Below are 20,594 nucleotides of genomic sequence, written 5' to 3' on the forward strand. Positions count from 1 at the left end.
ACCACTAAAGTTAAGCCATGCACAATATTATTCACAATAATCAGTTGAAATATTATATTGGCTTTGTACACATAACCGCATAACTACTACTTTATGGTTCATTTTCTTTAAAAAATCGTCTCTTAAAAATTACATAACACGTAATTGTGCTATCAAGAAATTTAACAACTAAGTTTGCTGCCTTAACCTCTTAAATCACCATGTATAAATGGTAGGTGCACATACGCCCTAGTCGTTTAAAGATCACCATTGCAAGCAGCTGCACACATGCATATCTGCACACATACTAAAATCTTAAAATCTTAAGTAATAATCTTGTCGTTTCACTAGATGCATATAAGTACATCGAAAATGAAAAATCATAATTTTAAAATGTCAACTTATAATATTAAATATACGGTTAAAGTTCATTTCAAATTTAATTTTTAATCAATAATTAACGACAGTCCATTAAATTGCTGTCATGCAAATACAAAATATAATTAATTAAAAAATAAGAAAAAATGCAACAAACACTCACAAATCACAAAGTAACTAACACAAATTTTTATTTTTTTCATTATAAAGCATTTATGACAAATTACAGAACGATATCAAATTCACAATAATAAAAAGAAAAAAAAAATATTCACAATAATTATTAATAATAAAAAAAATTGTGGGTATAATTGAGTGTACTATTTTTCATAACACTTGTGCTCCCGTTCTCTTTCTCTCCAAAAAAAAAAAAAAAACAAATCTCTTACATTCCATTTACATATTTGAATAATTCACAATTTTTTTTCTCTTTTTCTTATTATTTTTTTTTAATTAAAAATTTATAATAAAATTCTCAATTGCAGACAATAAATGCGACTAATCATATTATTCAATTTTATTAATTTATTTATTTTTTATTACTCTATTATTATTATTTTTTTTTTAAGATTTTTGCATAAAATAAATCTTTTAGCGACTTATAAAAAATCAGAAAAAAAAATTTAAATTGTAATATGTATGAAAATATTTTATAAGAAAAGAAAAATCACAATACAAAATTTTATAAAAATATGAAAATAATGGAGAAAATGTTGCAGACACTATTGTGTCAGTAGTACAAAAGTAAAAATTTTTAATATAAAAATAAATTTGTAAAAATATTATTGTACACATTACATATACGCGTTATTGTGTACAAGAATTTGAGACTTCAATCGATCTATACCGACTTAATTATTACTTAAGTGACAATATTATCGGCGGTGGAAATTTTTTTTTCATATGCAATATAAAAATTCGAAACCGAATATATTTTATAAGTGCAATTAAGTAAAATTTAATCAAAATATTATTATAAATTGATATTAAGAGTACTGTAAGTAATAAGAAAATTATGCAATTTAAATAAATTTTAAAAGTTTTGATAAAGTCAAATATGGAGAACATGTGAAACGTAAGCTTTAATCTTAAATGCCGTCTATAACAAATATCGCAACTGGCGGCCGCGAAGCAACAATCAAAAATTATGCTAAAAGAGTTTTTGCATTATCAACTGTCATTCAGAATTATTCTTCAATTTATATTTAAAATACTTCAAGACCTTTCACAAACTAGAAGAAAACCAAACGCCAAATTAGCGGCTCTAAAAATTTTAATAACAGGCCATAATTTAAGTATGAATAAAAATTTAAAATTAGCAAGATTATGTGTCTCATGCAACATTTAACATGAAACAAAGGTATGATAATCACTAACTTGTTTTGTACCCGATTAGAGAGCAAGCAGCATAAAAAGAATAAGACCTAGAAGTTTTACTGTATTTTATCAGAAGTATAAGAGCGGTAATAGCGTTGAAACATTGGAAGTTTAAAAGATGTATGACGACTAAAAAAAACGATTCATTTCTAGAGTTCTTTAATAACAATGCTAAAGTATTCTTACTTTTTTATTTGAAATTAATTGTTCAATAACAAGATATTTTCAGTTCCTGGCTCTCATTCTATTAAAGAAAAATTTCAATGTATTACTAATACTTGCCTTTATTTAATCAGCATTATAGAATTAATTTCTAGTACATAACATAGTAATAGTAGTAAAAGAGTTTATTTACCTAATATATTCAAGTAATCTGTTGGATCAACGAAATTATTCAACCTTACCTCTCACGATATCAGAACGGATAATAAAATATTATTAATGTTTTAATTATAATCATTAATAAAGTCATAAATTTTGTGATACATTCATTCTATTCTTTTTTTTTTATTTTATATATTCAAAGATTTTTCTATGATGAATTATCTAGCATAGATACATACATAACATGCATATGAATATACAATCATTATAGATAGTACAATATGTGATTTTTTATTATTTTGTATACTGTAGAAAAAAAAAAGGTGATGTGGTCAGCACATAATAGACCGAATTGTTGCATAAGATTATAAAAAGGACATTTAACTATTTACTTCAAATTCTATGAAAGATAGGAAATAGCCTTTAGAGTTATTACAACTAGATAAATTGGTCTAATTCTATGATGCTGCCAAGATTCCCAGTTGATTTCACTTCATTAATTCCAGTTCACTTCGCCAAAATTCATATATTAAATTGCAGGAAATTCTGATAATTAGTACTATAAACATATGATCCAAATAAATATATGGAGTGAAACCTTTGTTTTCAAACCCTGGTATTCCCGGAAAATGTAACTCATTAAATATTGCATTTCAAGAAAAATTGTTTGATTATTTCTTGGTATGTGAATAAAAATAAAAAATTGTCCTGAAACCAGACATATCCCCAAAGTAAGCTCAGATAACTCAAAATACAAAAATGTCCTTACAGACTGACAGGCAGATATCTCTCTAAAACTAATTTATTTACACTTCCTTGTAATAAACAGAATTACGTTTCACCCGAAAAGTCGGCCAACAAAATTTGTTACCATCACTTGACCTCCCTTATTATGTACAATGAGGTCGGTAAAAAATTGATAAATAAAAAGGCAACAAGCCTGGTCATACATTAATTTTAACTTGTAAACAGACGTGCAATTAGCACGTTTTATAAAGTTTGAAAAAAAAAATTATGATTTTAATGAAGGAGGCGCGTTTTTTTTTTTTGTCGCTTCTAGAAAGGTGTGCAATTTAATATTTATTATAAAAGTAAAATAGCGATTTGTTTTGTTTCCCATTTAGTTGTGTGCGAAAAAGCGCATAGTGTTGAAAGCGATTTTTTAATACTTTTTTTGCTTTTATTTTTTTGTTTTATAAATTGATGACTTAGGATGGTTCAATCATTTATTAGAACGTTATGATAGAAAAAAAAGCTACATATATTTCTAATCATATTTCAAAATTAATTGTAAATCCTCTTATATAAACTAAAAATATGAATAATAGTACTCAATTAAGTTAGAAATAAAAGTTATTGAAAAAAATGCAATATTTTAGACAAATTATTTTGTTTGCACGGATTTTAAAAAATTAATTGTTGCAATCAAAAGGGTAATTCGAAAAATATTATAATTAATTTGGAAATGAATAATAAAGATATCATCGCAATAATTTATTCAACGTTTTTTATTGCATTTAATAGCTTATCGTAGCAAAATTAACATAAAAAGTTGACTATCTAGGTAATTATTTAGAGCAAAAACAACAAAATGTCGAAAATTCAAAGGCAAAAAGAAAAGCAATAAGGCAAATTCTGGATAAATATTCTGGTTTTACCAGTAAATTTTTCTAGGATCCGAGAAATATGCAATATTCTGAAAATTCATTTTTATAATATTTACGGACCTACATTTTTCTGGAGAATTAACTTTAATGTTTTTTCAATTATTGTGACCCAATTAATTGTGCACGCTGAATAATTTAATAATAATACAACAATATTTGTATACACTGCGAAGGGGGCCATTTCATGAATATTTGGAAATTTCAGGGAATAATTGATAGATAGATATAAAAATGTTAGAAATGGCTACCCAATAGAAAATTTTTTTTCCGAATTTCATTAAAATTTGGAAATTTTTTTAAAAACATTTTTGGTGCTTATCTGATGCATATAAAATGTAAAATGTGTGTTGGATAATTAATATGCTTATGTACAGTCCTTATTATTAAGGATTTATTAATTTAGTTTCATTTATTATTGAAAAATAAATCAAAATTAATTTAAAATTATAAAAGAAACTATGACAGTAACTTCAAATCTATCCTAATTTAGTAAAAAATACTGTAACTTTGAAAATTGAAACCAAATACTTTATGAGAAATGGTTTTTACAATAAACTTATGGTGACAAATTAAATTTTAATAAAATTCTATAAAAAATATTCGGTTTTTTTAAATGAAAATAAAGTAAATAAAGCTGGAGGCATCTAACAAATATTATTAAATTTTTTGGTAAAAATTTTCTATCAGTTCCACATACAAATCATATTAGATAAGATATTAATCAAATATTTCGGAACAAACTTCGAATTTCTAATTTTAAAGGGATATTACTTACAAGAAACGAGATACTTACTTATACAAATAAGATGTTACATAAAAGATATAAGCACGGCTATATTCAGATTTTGAGTTTTTCCGCCAATTAGAATTTGTTAAAGAAACATTGGATTGAAAAATTGAACATTACAAATTCTAAATCCTGTGAATTTCATTAAAACATGATCAGAATTTAATTATAAAATCACTTCACCTTTTAGGCTATAAAAATATTTAAAATAAATTCCGACATTTCAAATCACATAATATATTAGTACATCATATGATAAAATGAAAAAAAATATATTTAAATTAAATATTCTTAATTATTAAATTCTCAAATCATAATATTTAATATTTATTATTTTTAAAACCTACCCTTTCAACTCAACTTATTCAAAGAAAATTAAAGGTATGTAATTGGTTTCATATTTCATATACATACATATATTATATCTTATATATATAATAAATGTAAAAATATGTGGTTTCTTTTATTACAAAAAAAAATTTACATATAAATATGTATACGGTGCACTCAAGTTCATATATGAATATAAATCAATTATTATAATATGAATATGGTTACTCGTATATACGATAATAGGTAAATACTTGTAATCAATTAGATTTAATGCAATTTAAAATCTTAACCACAATGACATGAGAAATATTTGATTTCATGTAACATTAACCATTTATATTTTTATATAAATAAGTATATATACTGTAGTATACATATATATAAATTTATATATGATTTACTATCTTCAATAAACAATGCCAGAAAAACCGAAAACCATCAATTGATTATTGTTTGATTTTTTCTACTTCAATCATTTTCTTACCTCTTCTATTATAATTATTATTATTGTATAATGTTACATAAATTCGTATACTGGTATACATATATATTTATATATACATACATGAATGCAAAATTAAAAATTAATTTAATGTGAAGAAATTCAAGAGACTCATAGCACATTAAGCGCTTAACCTCTTTTTATAGTTAAGAGTCGAAAATTTTCACATATTTACTACACAATTTAATAACTCATATATTTCGTAGCTTTCATATTACATGCGTTATATTCCATCTGCAGCAGCATCGTCATTGTATTTAACTATATAAAAACTATTTAAATGCAAACTGTATTCAATAATAATTCATCAATAATAATAATAATAATAGAAAAAATAAACTTTTGTAACAATTTTTTTATAAGAAACATAAAATTTTGATCACGACCCAAAGTTTAAGAAGTCCTGATATAGAGTACAATATATTGAGCTTTCAGTACGGTATGTGATAAAATTAAAAGCCTCTTAATAATTATTAACTTTATTGAATAAGTAAAATATTCACTCTTTGCTATTATGTAAAGATTATTTGACTATAAACTTTTTGATTTTCGAAACTCAATAAATCACTTGTTTCGAAAAATCTCAGTAAGCATACATATGAAAATATTTTATTCATAAGGAAAAACCAATCAATTTAGCTCAATCAATCTTATACATCGTATTTCAGTCAATCTTTTAATGTTCAAACAATTCTTAATCTAAGACCGATGATTTTAGGAAATAAACTGCATGTTAAATAAAAAACAATGATAACAATGATAAATAATGTAAGTTTGGTCCTTGCTAGAGATTCAGTTTATTTATTCAAATTTCTCTGAATTTTTTTTAAATTTTTCGTTGACAAACAGAAATCACAATATTAAATTTCAAAAAATCGTTGCACAAAACAGTTCCAACTACTTCTTTGTCGTGTTGAATAATGTCGTGTGTACGACGAGAAAAAAATGATTAAAAAGTATTGTGTACTAGCAGTAAAAAATTCAAAAATTTAAGAAAATCCAATAGTAAATACGAGTGGATTATTAGAAAACCCGAGATATTAGAAAAATAAAAATTCTGATTTGAAAATCATTGGAAAAGGTCGATATATGCGAAAGGTGGTTTTGCATATTACCATAGTTTCTCTCGATGAATATTGAAAAAACAAGCAATCAAGAAATGTTAACGAAAAACAATAAAAATTTCAATCACAAACATTTTGTCACTTTATGAAAAAAACATAAAGCTCCGTCGAAATTCAAACATTTTAAGAGTAACGAAATCCAATTAACGAATCTGCTGTTTTCAAATACATTGTAGATACGCGTTACATTTAAATTAAACCGTTAACAGTTTTTACGTTTTATAATTAACAAGTTCAAACATCACACTTAAACGAAATCGTTAATTAGTTGCCAATATATTCAAAGATCTTGTCTACCAATGCCCACAATATGTGCATGCATCAATTTCCAATTTCAAAATAAATAACTTCAAAATTTCAAAGTTGTGAATTGAAATGCACCCGTTTACCTAAAAGTTTTGCTACATTTCTATAAAATCTGTTATTTGTGCTCTTATTCTCAATCGCAACGCAGGAAAAAATAATTCTCAATCACTTACAATCGTGCCTACTGAACAAAACTATGATTGAAGGTGATAATTTCAATCGATTTTGATCAAGAAGAATTCACTATTAATTGAAAAAAAATAAAGTATCGTCATTACTTTTTATTATTATTATTTTTTACCGACCGTATTGTGTAAACAATAGGTAGGTTATGTGATGGCAACAAATTTTGCATATCGAGTTTTCGGTGGGAATGCACTTCTCCATAGTAGGGAAGTGCGAGTAAACTATTTTTAGCAACTTGTCGGTTTGTCGGTCTGTCGATCTGTCGGTCTGTCAGTCTGTCGGTCTGTCGGTCTGTAGGTCGGTTTGCCGGTCTGTGTGTGCACGCGTGTATCTCAAGTTCTGCTGAACCGATTATGATGAAATTTTATATGTAAGTTTGTTTCCACCATGGCACGGATCGATCAACTTTTGGTATATATCAGGCCTCGGGAACTGCACTTTTTAGCGGGCCTGTTTTACATTTTTGAACATTTTGAAGAAAGTATTCAACCGATTTACTTGAAATTTCATATATAAGTTTTTCTCAACCGTCCGCAAAAATTCCTAACTTTTGGAAGATATCAGGCATCAGCAACTGGACGTTTACTACGGGCCAAATATACATTTTTGTGAATATAAAGAGAAATAACCAACCGATTTCATTGAAATTTAATATATGAATTTCTCGTATTGAAAAAATGAACATATAAATTTTTTGGAAAGAATAGGGCTCGAGAACTGATTTGCGGGCCGATTTTACATTTTTCACCATATCCACAGAACAAATTGATGGAATTTCTTGAAATTTGATATTTGAGTTCTGGTTGTTACCGAAACTAACTGGCGAGAATTTCAGTTAATTCGGGTAGCACAAAGCGAAACTCTACTAAGAGCCAAATTTACATTTCTCTAGGTATGTTAACTATAAGCTTACTAATGTCCTAAAAATTGGAAAGAAGTATTTAACAGACATTTTTATAATATTCTGTAACACTTCCATTTAACTAGACAATAAACAATGCAGTCGGTTATGTGCTGACCACATCAGATTTTGTTTTTTCGAAATACGAGTATTATATGTTTTTCCTATTTTCATAGTAGGTATAAAATTTATTATTTTCCACAAAACTTAAAGTGTCAACTGTCAAAATCATTTGAATAGTGGTTGAGGTAATGTCAATTTCTAATAAATACTAGCTGATAGTTGAGAATCAAAAAATATTATAATTAAATAAGAAAAAATATTAAATTAAATAATCTGAATTGTAATGCAATGATAATCTTATGACGATCTATTTTTGTTTTTAATTTTTCTGCGATTCATTTCAAATAAATTCAAATGCTTGTGGAATGAAATGCTTTATCGTGATCCATGTGAATTGAAAGTTAATGTTCTTTCTGCATTTCATTCGGCTTCAATTTAATTTTGGTTTTCAATAACTCCTCAATCACTATAATTATCTCTCAATCACATTTGTTAATCATTACAACTACCTATTATTATTTTCCAAAACAACTTTGTATTGTAAAATTGTAATTTTATATTGTTTATCTTTTATTGTTTTAAAGTCCATGAAAAATTTCTACATATAGAAGGTGTAAAAAGATACTTTTATTTATTAAAACAATAAAATCTTATATTTATATTAATTACACACAATATTAAAGATTAGTGGTAATTAATAGTTAATTGAGGAAAAGAAAAAAAAATCACTTTTGTGATTCCCACAGCAAGATTACATAAACTTTTATTAAGAATTTTTATTATTGTGTTTGAATCTGAAAAGGTATATATGTAAGCGTGTACGTTGTAAAAAGTTCTAATAGAATTACACAAAAATACAAAAGCCTATTCTTCGCTAAATGTCAAATTAAAAATTAAAAAAGTGTCTTAAATATTCACGCTTAGAGAGTATTTCCTTTGTGTTTTTTTAATAGAATGCTTCAGATTTTGATGTAGAAAATATTTACTCTCACATTTCTTCAATTGAGTTATGTAGTTTTGGTAAGTTTCACCCGACACATTCATAGAATTTTTGGATTTTTGACTAGATTTCGACTAACAAACATAAAAATTTATATTCCAAGTTGAAGGAACAACAAAAATTGATAAAGAAAATTAATATTACAATTAAAATTTATAAAATTCCAAAATTTTGTAGCTCTAATATTGTTCGAATTCATGTAGTATTCCTCGTCATATTTTTCAAACCAAATAGAAAAATTTCTTGGATTGGAATTTTTTATTTTTTGTTTTCTTGTATACATATATTAATTTTATTATACAGAAATGAAGAATCAAAGTGTGGTTTTACTTATTAAGATTTCTTTTTATGTTTTAAAACAATGTTGTATGTACTAAAAGTAAGGTATACCGCGATATTTTAACTATTATAATTAAGAAAATAACAATTTCAAATATCAGATAACATATCTTAAAAATTTTAGTTTCTTGTTTTTTTTATTTTGTTAATATAACAATATTAAACGTTATAAAAGATAAATTAATAATATAATCTCGTTAAAATGAATACCGGGTGTATCATTATATGTTAACTGTTGCAAATGTTATATAAGATGGTATATGCTATAGCACACTTAAAGCAAATAATCCTGCATAAGCCATAGTTTTGCACACACCTAGTGATAAAAGCTAATAAAAATCGGGATAGAGCAAAAAAATAACATTTTCTTCCATGTTTTATTGGAAGATTTATAAAGTCTGGAAAGAGAATGCTTAAATCTAGCTAAATAGTCTTGGATATGAAATAAACAAAATTTTATCCTACATTAGCAATAATTATATGGCTTTGAGTAACGAAAACGACTTGCTGTCTTTAGCAATATTAGTTAAAGAAAATAGCAATTAATGTTAAGAATGCAGTTCAATAAAATATGACAGAAAATGCTATTTTTTCACACCATCCCTAATATTTATTTTTTGAGTGCATGTATACCACAACAGAACAAATATGTATTCAATGTGGAGGCAAAAATATTGCGTGATCGTCTGATCTCGCGTCTAACTCGCGAGTAATTTTCGAGAGAGAAGAATTATTTGATATTTCATATATCGTTTTTCCCAAAATGCATACAAAATTTATCCACTTTGTTTTCGAGTGAGACTTTCAATCGATAATTTGAGAAAAAATTCGAGAATCCAATTGAAAAAATGAGTAATCTTACTGGAAAAATGAATAATTCATTAGAAAATACTTAGAATTCTAATTTGAAAGTGAATAAAAAGTACACTCTTTGTGTAACAAGCTTTTTTTGATTAGTTCATTTAAAACGAGAAAAAAAATAGAGTTGACCTTGTCAACTCTGTGATACCCGTACGAATTTGTTATCCTATGTGCGAATAACTAATGTGCCATAACTAACTATGGGGCAGACTATGACTTTAAGTTGCCGTATTAGCATATTAATTTATGCAAAATTTCAGTACTATGTGTTTTTCAAAATACTGGTTGTGCCAAACTACTATTAAAGTTGTATGGCAGCTACTAGAAAGAGCCAAGAAATTTTAGCAAATTTTATCAAGCACATCGGCTCTACTAATATATTCGCTTGTGTGAAATTTCAATATCACAGCTTTTATAATTTCTGAAATATGGTCAAATAACTTTTGAAGTTGTATGGCAGGTACCAGAAGGAGCCAAGTAATTTCAACGACTTTTATCAGACACATTGGCCCCACCAATATATTCGTTTAAGTAAAATTTCAATACCATAGCTTTAATAGTTTCTGAAATATGGTCAAATAACTTTTGAAGTTGTATGGCAACTACCCGAACCGGTACCCCGATCATGCCCAATTTAAATAGGGTTCTGGCACTTACTACAATAAATCATTTGTGAAAATTTGGTGAACTTAGCTCGATTAGTTTTTGAGTTATCGTTGGGACGGACGGACGGACAGACAAAGCTAAATCAACTCAGAATTTGACGCTGATCAAAAACATACACTTGAGTCTATATCTAAGACAGTTATTTCTTAGCGTTACAAACGGTAAGGCAAATTTAGTATACCCTTCGAACATACGTTTGTACGGCTATAAAAAGTAAAAAGTATGGATGGTGCAATAGGATCCAGGTTAGATAATTATTCTTAGATAATATTATAGCAGCATTTTTGAACTGTACTTATATGACAGATTATCTCCAACAAAATGACTCACCCTGTATAAAATATAGCACTTACATTTTAAAATATAATGTGTAGATGGTGTTAATTATATGTAGCAAAGAAAACCCACAGATAGGTATATTTATGTTTCTTATTTCATATTATTATTTTGCTAATTTTATTGAAGATTTTTACAATATTTAATATGAGGTTTTCCATTGTAATGATACCGTAAATAAGATTTTAAATCAGATTAATTTACCAAAAACAAATAATTAAAGGAATAATGACATATAAATAATATTTCTTCCATATAAAAGAAGTCATAATATTTTTAGTATTAAAGTAAAAACAAAAATTAATTAAAAGCCTTAAAAGTTGAAAAAGTTAGTCGCTCAATGTTGTAATAAAGCGTGCACTTTTGTTGCAAGTACATAATTAAATTGGCACAAATGTCTGTAGCCTATACGTGAAAGAATACTTAAAAGTTTTTTTTTTTATTGTTACATTTGGTTTGAAGTTTTTTATTTAATTTTTTTCTGTTTGCTTTTTTTAATTGTGGCTAAAAACGTGAACACTTTATTATATAATTGTTTAATTTCTTGAAATAAGCTGTTTTTATTTTTTTATTTTTTATTATTTTATTATTTGATATATCTTGATATTCTATATAGCGCACATATATGAAATTTGAAACCTACGCTCTATCTCTATAGAATTATTTACTATTTATTATATAAAAAATTATTTTTATAATAATTTTGAAATTATATGTGTGTAAGTATGTTCAATGTAATTTATTTCAATTAAAACTAATAGTTTTATTTATTTTATTGCATTTTTTTTTGTATTTTGGTTTGTTTTAATTTCAAATTATTGTAAATTACCCTTGGCTTATTTTTTTTTTCTAATTTAATATATTTAATTGTGTAATGGTGTTCATTCAGTTAAAAATAAAAAATAAAATTAATTTCTTTTATTTTAAATTACAAATTTCCTAAAGTAAATCACATAATATGTGTATGTAGATATAATTATTTATAAACAATAAATTACTTATGCATACATGCCAATTTGAAATTCAAAATGTCTTTATTTAAATTAAAAAATTTATATTAATTGCCTTTTATTATCAATATTGTCTATAATTATTGCACATTATACTTAAAAACTTTAATAACAAAATAACAGACAATACATTTAATATTCAAATAAAAGTAATTGAAATATTTCAATACTGACCCTGACAAATTGTACATATAGGTGAGAATTCAACGTAAATATAATTATGACATTCCATTTGAGGGAATAAAATATTCTTAACGTATAGAAGTTGTGATTTACTCGTATAACACTCGTAAAACTAAAAAAAGCTTGTAATATAAGAGTAGTTGCAAGGAACTTATACACGCTTATTCCATTAGATTCATTCACATTTTTAAATGGAAATTAAACGTCAATTTTTCAATTTTTAAGTATTCCTGTCACAATTATTGAACATTGTAAACCTGTTCAATAGCTTTTACAGCACCGGAATTATTTTCCAACTTAAGAACCTTTCTATTAATTTTTGTATGAGTATTGAAGTTGTAGAATATAATATGCTCAAATTTATATTGAGGCGAATCCACACAGTTCATAAGGTTTTAAATCTTTGTACGGTGTAAGCATATTTTCTTATTTTATATTTTTATTTCAGAACAGATTTACGACGAAGCCAAAGGAACGATTAACGAATTCAGGCTTTAAGATAGAAAAACTAAATTACAAAAATGCTTGGTTCTCACTACAAAAATTTGCTTAAAATTTATAATAAATCAAAAACTGAATTTTCTTATTTAATTTTTCGACTGAAAATAACTATTAACTTTCAAATAAAAATTAAACTCAAAGGTCATTGACCATTTATTATTTCTACAACCATTACATAATCTCAATAACAATATCAAACAAACACCATAAAATTTGATTTTTTGCAATTAAAACTGACACACCTCCAAAAATGTTTTTCTTCTGTATACTAACAGAAAGGAATTAAAAATAATATACAAGGTTTTATGAAAATATTTCAAGGTTGTTATAATTGCAGCATAATTTTTTTTCCGGTTTAATTTCAGAAACCAAATAGGTACAAGAAATGTTTCAATAAAAAAACAAAATTTTTATTTAACATTTTCAAAAACCGATATAAATGTATGCAAGTATGTGAATGTTAAGCATAACAAGTTGTGCTATTAATGTCAAAACTGAATAATCCAATAAAAAATTTAATAAATTTTTAAGCTGGAGAACCAAAGTAAACCAATTCTAAATAAATAAAATTTCGCAGTTGTAAGTTATAGTTATATGCTTAGATCTTATTATTTTCAGTAAGATGCTAATATTTTTATTCCCATGCTTATTACAGAAATGATGAGATAATTATATGGGGCATATAGTTGGGTAAGCTACACAAACACGATAAAACTGCGACGATTTCTAGATTTATTGTAGTCAAATTGGTTTTAACAGCCAAAATGAAGTCCACTTAAATAAAAATTGGTAAAATAAACTTCAAAAATACTCAAGCTCCAGTTACATAGGAGTCTATGCACGTAAACTATTGTCAATAATATTAAGTACTATCAATATTTAGAATATAGTTTAAGCGTTACGGACAAATCTTGTAGGTTTCGAATTTGGATTAATCGAAATTTTCGAAAAAAAATCTGCGTAATACTTCTACATATCTACACAATCTAGAAACTTTTAAAAGATTGAAAACTTTTAAAATTAGGTTTGAAATTTTTAAGGTAGTGCATAAACTAGGAAGTCAATAATTACTATTTTGCATTCTTTGGCGAAATATCATGTGTCAACACATAAAAAGTAATAGTAATTTTAAAAACTTTTGCACCGAAACGTAAAGAAAAACAAAAAAAACACAAGATTAATGCAAAAGCACTCCTTTAATATGTCAATTAGATCTAAAAAAAAATTTAAATGTTTCGGTTGATTTGTGCTAATTTATTGGATACCCTATTTTATCTAGAATTCTTTTACTCGATCTTCACTGCTTCAAAATTAGTATTCAACTTAGTTTAGAAGTAGTCAAACAAAAATGCGTAAAACTTTTATTAATTCGACTTATTCGAACACTAAGAAATTTGCAAAGTGAAGAAATTGTAATATAAAAAAAAATTCTACCAAACATTTCAAGAGAATTGTAGTAAATAAAACCTAGTTTCAAACCAAAATTTAAATTATCAACCAATTTTAATGTTAAGAAAGTTCTAACAGTTAAGAAAATTATGCTTTTACTAAATTAGATTTAGTATATTCCCAAATAAAATTTTTAGCAATATCAACTGCTCAAGCCAGATGGGTTTCATTAAAATCTAAACGTCTTAGTTAAAAAAACCAAAATTTTGATGTTATTCAAAAATTCAACTCAAGTTCACCAAAACTATTTACTCTATACAAAAACTTGGTATTTAATCCAAAAGAATGGTATTCAAAATACATCACCAACAAAATCGAGTTACACACTTATATCTACATGCAGGGTATAAAATTTTAATAGTGAATGGTCATTATACATGAACTCGTAGACGCCATACACGTAAATACAAATGACTTTCAATATTGTTATTGCGACAATCAAACAGTCAATATCATTTACCAAATCTAATGCTGAATATATAAGATTTATTGCGAAATTTTTGAAATTGTGATTGATATTAGGCATTTTTAGAATTTATTGAAACTCTAATTTCAAATTTATTAATTGTATATTTCGTTTTTGTTTTGTGAAAGGCTATTTAAACTTGTGACATAAGTTACAACTCACGACATAATTATGACTATTACCTTTATCGCAAAATCTCGTTCCCGTTTCCTTAAAAAACTCAATCCTTTCCTTTTTTTTATATATTGAAATTCAACACTCTCGACAATATAAAGTTTTGTATTTGCATATATAATTGAAATTTTAAAATTAATTTGAAACTATAAACTGTTACAAGGTCTTGACAATTGATAATTCGATACCATTCGTTGTAAATTTATTATTTTTTTTCGTCCATATCAGTATTGGATGGTTGGGAATATTTTTAAATTGTGTAAAGGAAAATATCAAAATGTTTAATATTATTAAATTAATGGATGCCATATGAATTGTACTGATAATTTGGAGAGCTTTAATTTATTACAAAATTGTATGTGGATATTCTAAGTTTACTTTAAAATCTCAAGTGTTGGATCTCTTTTTATGCACCGTAGTAATGTAGAAACACAGTGTTTAACAAATAAAGTCGTACTTCGGATGAAAATGAACTTTTCAGGTAATAGAAATTAAAAATTTAAAAATATAAACGGGGATTTCGGCCATTGGACTTTTTTGCATACTTTTTAACTAAAATAAAAAAAAAAGCAAGAATGACTCCCGATTTATAGTTTTCTTGAATTCTCGGAACTTCTTTTTGTCAATTACAGTAAAGCTGCTGAATTTGTTTTTATTTATCGCAATCAAATGTCTGCATATGCCACACTTCATAAAATATAGATCCCAGAGTGTATCATAAAAATAGTATAGCGCATGTGATTTGAGCCTGCAATAAATTTATCAATATATGCAATATATGTATATAGATAAGTTTCTGTAGGGAGGCAATGTCACCAAATTTGAGGATGTAAAGACTTTTTTAACTTTTTGAAATTTTTGGTATAAGTACATAGTAGTGCACTTTCCTTTTTGGGTCGTGTTTCCCGACCCAAAAAGAAAATGAGACCTCAAAGTTGAAATTTCTGAAAGCCGTCTAATGCTTGAACATATGTCTATAGTTTCGTAAACATGTATATGTATAAATGCCATTATTTTTTATTAATTAATAAGATATTCAGAAAAATTCACTTTTCAAAGACATTTCGTAAATACAACAAGTCCTTAACAATTGTTATTTAACGGAAAAATGTTTAAATTTCATATTACAATTATCTTGAACGGGGGTAGATGCAATATAAAAAAATCTAATTTATTTAAGATTAAAACTTAATCCAATTTAAACTGATATATTTTTATAACACAAAAAAAGTTAAAAATTTATATCACTTACCGATACATGGTCCATTGTATGCTACACCAACTGATCTTCCTGTTATACAAACTTGACGATTTAAATGGCATACACTATCATATGTTTGACCATCATAACCACAAACTTGTGTAGATTTGTCCTTACTTATGTTATCTGATTCATTTGGACATGTAATACTGCATTTAATACAATGTGGTAATCCATATTGATCCTCAACACATGTCAGATTATTCTGACATTTAACATTTCTACAAGAAGCTAGATATTTAAGCAAAAGGTAAAAGAAACAAAAAATGAAAAATATTAGTGATTTACAAAAGATTTGAAAAATTCATTTTTTTTTTTAATACAATATTATTTTTGATTTTCACTTTTTTCTTTTGAACATTAATAATAAACAAAATCATGTATTTCAAAAGGTCTATGACGTATTCCAAAAAAAAATGGTAAAACGGCACACGGTACATCATAATTTTTATTTTACTTAATTTTTCATATGTGTATACTAGATAAATACGAGTACTTGTTGTAAATTAATAACAAAATAAAAAAAAAAACAGAAAAAAACATTTAAGATTCTTACGTGATTTGCCACTCATAAAATGTACATGATGTTCCAGAAATTAACACGGTCGATTTACTTTAATCATATATTACATGCAATTTAATTTCATTTCACATGATAAACTAAATAAGATGATATTTATTTCTAATATTTTTGATTTAAGACAGGGTCATTTCAAAAAACAAATTTATCTATTCTGCAATTTCGACAATTCCAATCTGATTACTCTAATGAAACAAAACTGCTATTGGAGCTTGAAAAGCGGAAAAACAAACCGTATTTTCGAAGAAAATTAAAAAACTTATATAAAATTAATAGAGTTGATTAGAAATTATTTACTATAGTGGAAAAATCGCCTCCAGTGTTTATGGTACTTTTGGTTCAACAGTGATATTGAGAGTATTTGTTATTAAAATACTCAAAAAGTGGCAAATACCAATTCAGGTTCTACACACACGTTTAAATTAAATCTGTTATCAGTATTGAGTCTCTGACAGACGACGCATTTATAAAATAATATAAGATTTTATTCTATAATATTAGATATGTGCTAGATGCACAGAAAGTGAAAAAAAAATAATGTTGAAGAATATTGTACGAACATAATTTGAATAGAATACGAACATAACTGTAGTTTTTAATACAAAAATAACAACAAAATAAATACGTCAAAAAACATGCAATTTTTATGAATCGAGAAAAATTTAAATGCTCTTTCAGAAAGTATGCAATATAGCCCAAAGTTTGTAAAATAAATAGGTCTTTTGTTTAAATTATTAATACAAGAAAATATATCCTAACTATTACATGCATTTTATAAAGGCAACAAGAAAACAAGAATGGGCAGAGTTGACAGCGTCCCACTATTTATTAAGTGTTATAACAGTTAATTGTCACACTATTTCATAAGTACTCCCGGTCTTTTATGCAAAATTTCAGCAATGTAACTTCAATAGTTTTAATAATATACGACCAAATAACTTTCGAAGTTTTATGGCAGCTTTTCTATAATTTTCATTTTCATCCAGAACTCAAGAAATTTCAACTAGTTTTATCAAATATATATAAGAGCCCAAAAATAAAATGTTTGCTTGTGCGCAAAATATTTGCTTGTGCAGAATTTCAATACTGTAAGTTCTATAATTTCTGAGATCTAGCCAAATAACAAAAGAAGTTATATGATAACTATCATAAAGGCTCACACCATAACAGCTTTTACCAAACATACTTTCGTACGGGCATAAAAAAGAGCAATTTCGACGTCTAACTAAATCAATAAAGAAAATAGTTGTATTTTTTGATAGTTTACCGCTTTTCTAAAATTCTGCAAAACTTCGCAGTTTCAGAAAAACAAGGTCCGGGGAAATTTTTCCACAAATAAATTTTTTATGTAAAATAACCCTGTTTTTTTTTTTTAATTTTTAAATTAAAAATAAAAAAAAATAATCATTTTAAATAGATATTAAAAGTCATTTGTATGCCACAGTTTTGTTAGATGATTTAAGAAAAAGAAAAATAATAAAATAAAAAAATAAATTAAAATTTAAATAAAGTAATGTACAATATACAAAGAGAACACGCTCTCATAATACTCGCATATAATGAAGCATAAAATTTATATTGCAAATTCTCTGCTCTGTTTTCCTTCTTTCATTTGTTCAAATAAAAAAATAATAATAATTTTATGAGTAGGATGAAATTTATAATTGCAATGTCAAAATGTAAAAGTCTATGTAGTCTATGCCATATTATTACTATTGTAAATAGAGTTAAAATTACTATTTATAGTACATCAGAAATAAAGTTGACAAAATAGAAATGAAAATATACTTATTAATTTTAATTTATTCTATTTACTCATATTGCTACACTAATTCTGGCGTTTACTCGGTAGAATTTTACAAAAGCATTCACGATTAGAATTTACGCCCCATTCTAATTCGAAAAGAATTTTAAATCTGAGAAAGTTTCTAAAAAATTTTCTACCATTTCACATTCATTACATTTTTTAATTGCATGACAAATATTTTGCAATTGTCACAATCATAGTATTAGCGTAATATAGTTTTTACTGATTACAAATAGGAAATGTGCTTTTTTTGAAACAATCCGAAATTAAATAATAAATTTTTTAAAAATTTTTCATTTTTTTTGTTTAATAACACACTATCGTTCTGTATGACATGCATAAATCTATATTAATAATTAAAAGTGTGAAAATGTTGAAATTGTCTTGTAAACATACAAAATAAAAATTCTTCATATTAACCATATTATTTTTTTATAGAAATGAATGTAAAATGTCCAAAATGTCAGTGAAAACAAGTAAATTGCATTTGCAAATATTTATATGTAACACATATGACTAGTTAATGTCGTGAGGTCATTATTTATGTTATAATTTATAAGCTGTTATTAATGTTGTTAAGAATTCAAAAGAAATTTTCCAACTTTCTAATTAAATTTTAATTTTTCACAATATTTTTCGCAGAATCGTTATTGGTTACTGATTGTACAATAGGAAAATTCAAAATTAAGTTAAACAAATCTAAATAACATTATGTGACACTGAACTTTACAAAAAATTAAGAAAGACAAGTCGAAATAAAATAATTGAATTACTCAATTGATTTGCAAATTTATGTGATTTTTTCTTCTCTTAAATGTTCTATAGAATTTTCATAATTTTAGAATAGACAAAATTTTTAAAGTCTAATTTAAAAATCTAGTTTGAAAATTCTGATGATTTAATAAAAAATAAATTTAAATAAAAAAATTCCAAATTTTGCTACTGCAGGCTTTATACGAGTAGTTCTTGCAATACGAGTACATGAGTAATTTATTTTTGAAATTGTATAGGTTCAACAACTTTTCGAACTATAGCTTCAATTGAATCCAAAATGAAATAAGTTTGCGCTACAACTACTATACAAATAAAATTTGGCCAAGTCTAGTTCAATAAAAGTTTAAGGCCAATGCTGGAAAAAACGAACTAATATAGATAATTAAGTAGATCAGCTCTAGATGATTAGCAGATCTCTACAGTGTGGCTATAAAAATTTTTAATACTATATACAGCATGGTAATTTATAGTATATAAACTACAATGCTATAGTTTCTATGGCAAGAATCACAAATTGCTGAATCTTTCAATTTATTGGTTATTAGTGAATATTATTTTAAAAATATAAAAATTTAAATTTGAACTTATATTTAAACTTGTTTTACTTGAAACACGTTTCTTTCATATGAAAAGATATTCCTTAGAAGTATAGAATAAACCTACCAAATAATTACCAATCTTTAAGCTATGTTTAACTATTAATTTATGATTTAATTACAAAGAAGATTTAGGCTTATTCATAAATAGAACTTTTTTTTATCAAATTGTTTCCTTATTTTAATTAGAAAAATATTTAATATTTCGAAATTGACATATAAAACTTAAAATTACAGTTTTAATGTTAACTTGGAATTTATTAATTAAAAAATATTTTTGATTTATAATTAATGGTGTTCAAAGATAGATTAGCAGCATTTTTTAACAAAATAATATTTAACATAGAAATAAATTGAAGTTGCATCATTAATAATTAAAATATAAAATAATTATTACAGTCCTAAGCTAAATTAGAATATTACTTTTCTAATATAAATGAATGTTTATGGTACTCAAAACTTTTTGTAATGAATACAAAACTATTCTTTAATAAACAACTTGCTAACGATCTCTGCCGGGACGAGTATAAGGAGCAGAGGAATGTAAATCTGGCGAACCTTGCGAATTTAAATGCCAGGGACCTAAACGAGTTGTAAAGGACACGTGAAGGTGTGGATATAGAGATTCAGTCTTATCACAACGGACCTACTTGGCCTAGGTGTA

At 25.6% G+C, this 20,594-nt stretch overlaps 1 protein-coding gene across 2 annotated transcripts in view; it reads right to left on the reverse strand.

Annotated features, from left to right (window-relative positions):
• LOC129611242 (uncharacterized) overlaps positions 1-20,594 on the reverse strand; it is a 147,533-nt gene that overhangs the window by 55,799 nt on the left and 71,140 nt on the right. For both annotated transcript variants that reach the window (XM_055524285.1, XM_055524284.1), the window contains exon 6: positions 16,165-16,404. In XM_055524285.1, the coding sequence (XP_055380260.1) occupies positions 16,165-16,404 (240 nt within the window). The remainder of the gene's footprint in view (positions 1-16,164; positions 16,405-20,594) is intronic.

Source organism: Condylostylus longicornis, unplaced genomic scaffold (assembly GCF_029603195.1).
Source record: "Condylostylus longicornis isolate FDR11 unplaced genomic scaffold, ASM2960319v2 ptg000048l, whole genome shotgun sequence".
Classification (NCBI taxonomy): Eukaryota; Metazoa; Arthropoda; class Insecta; order Diptera; family Dolichopodidae; genus Condylostylus; species Condylostylus longicornis.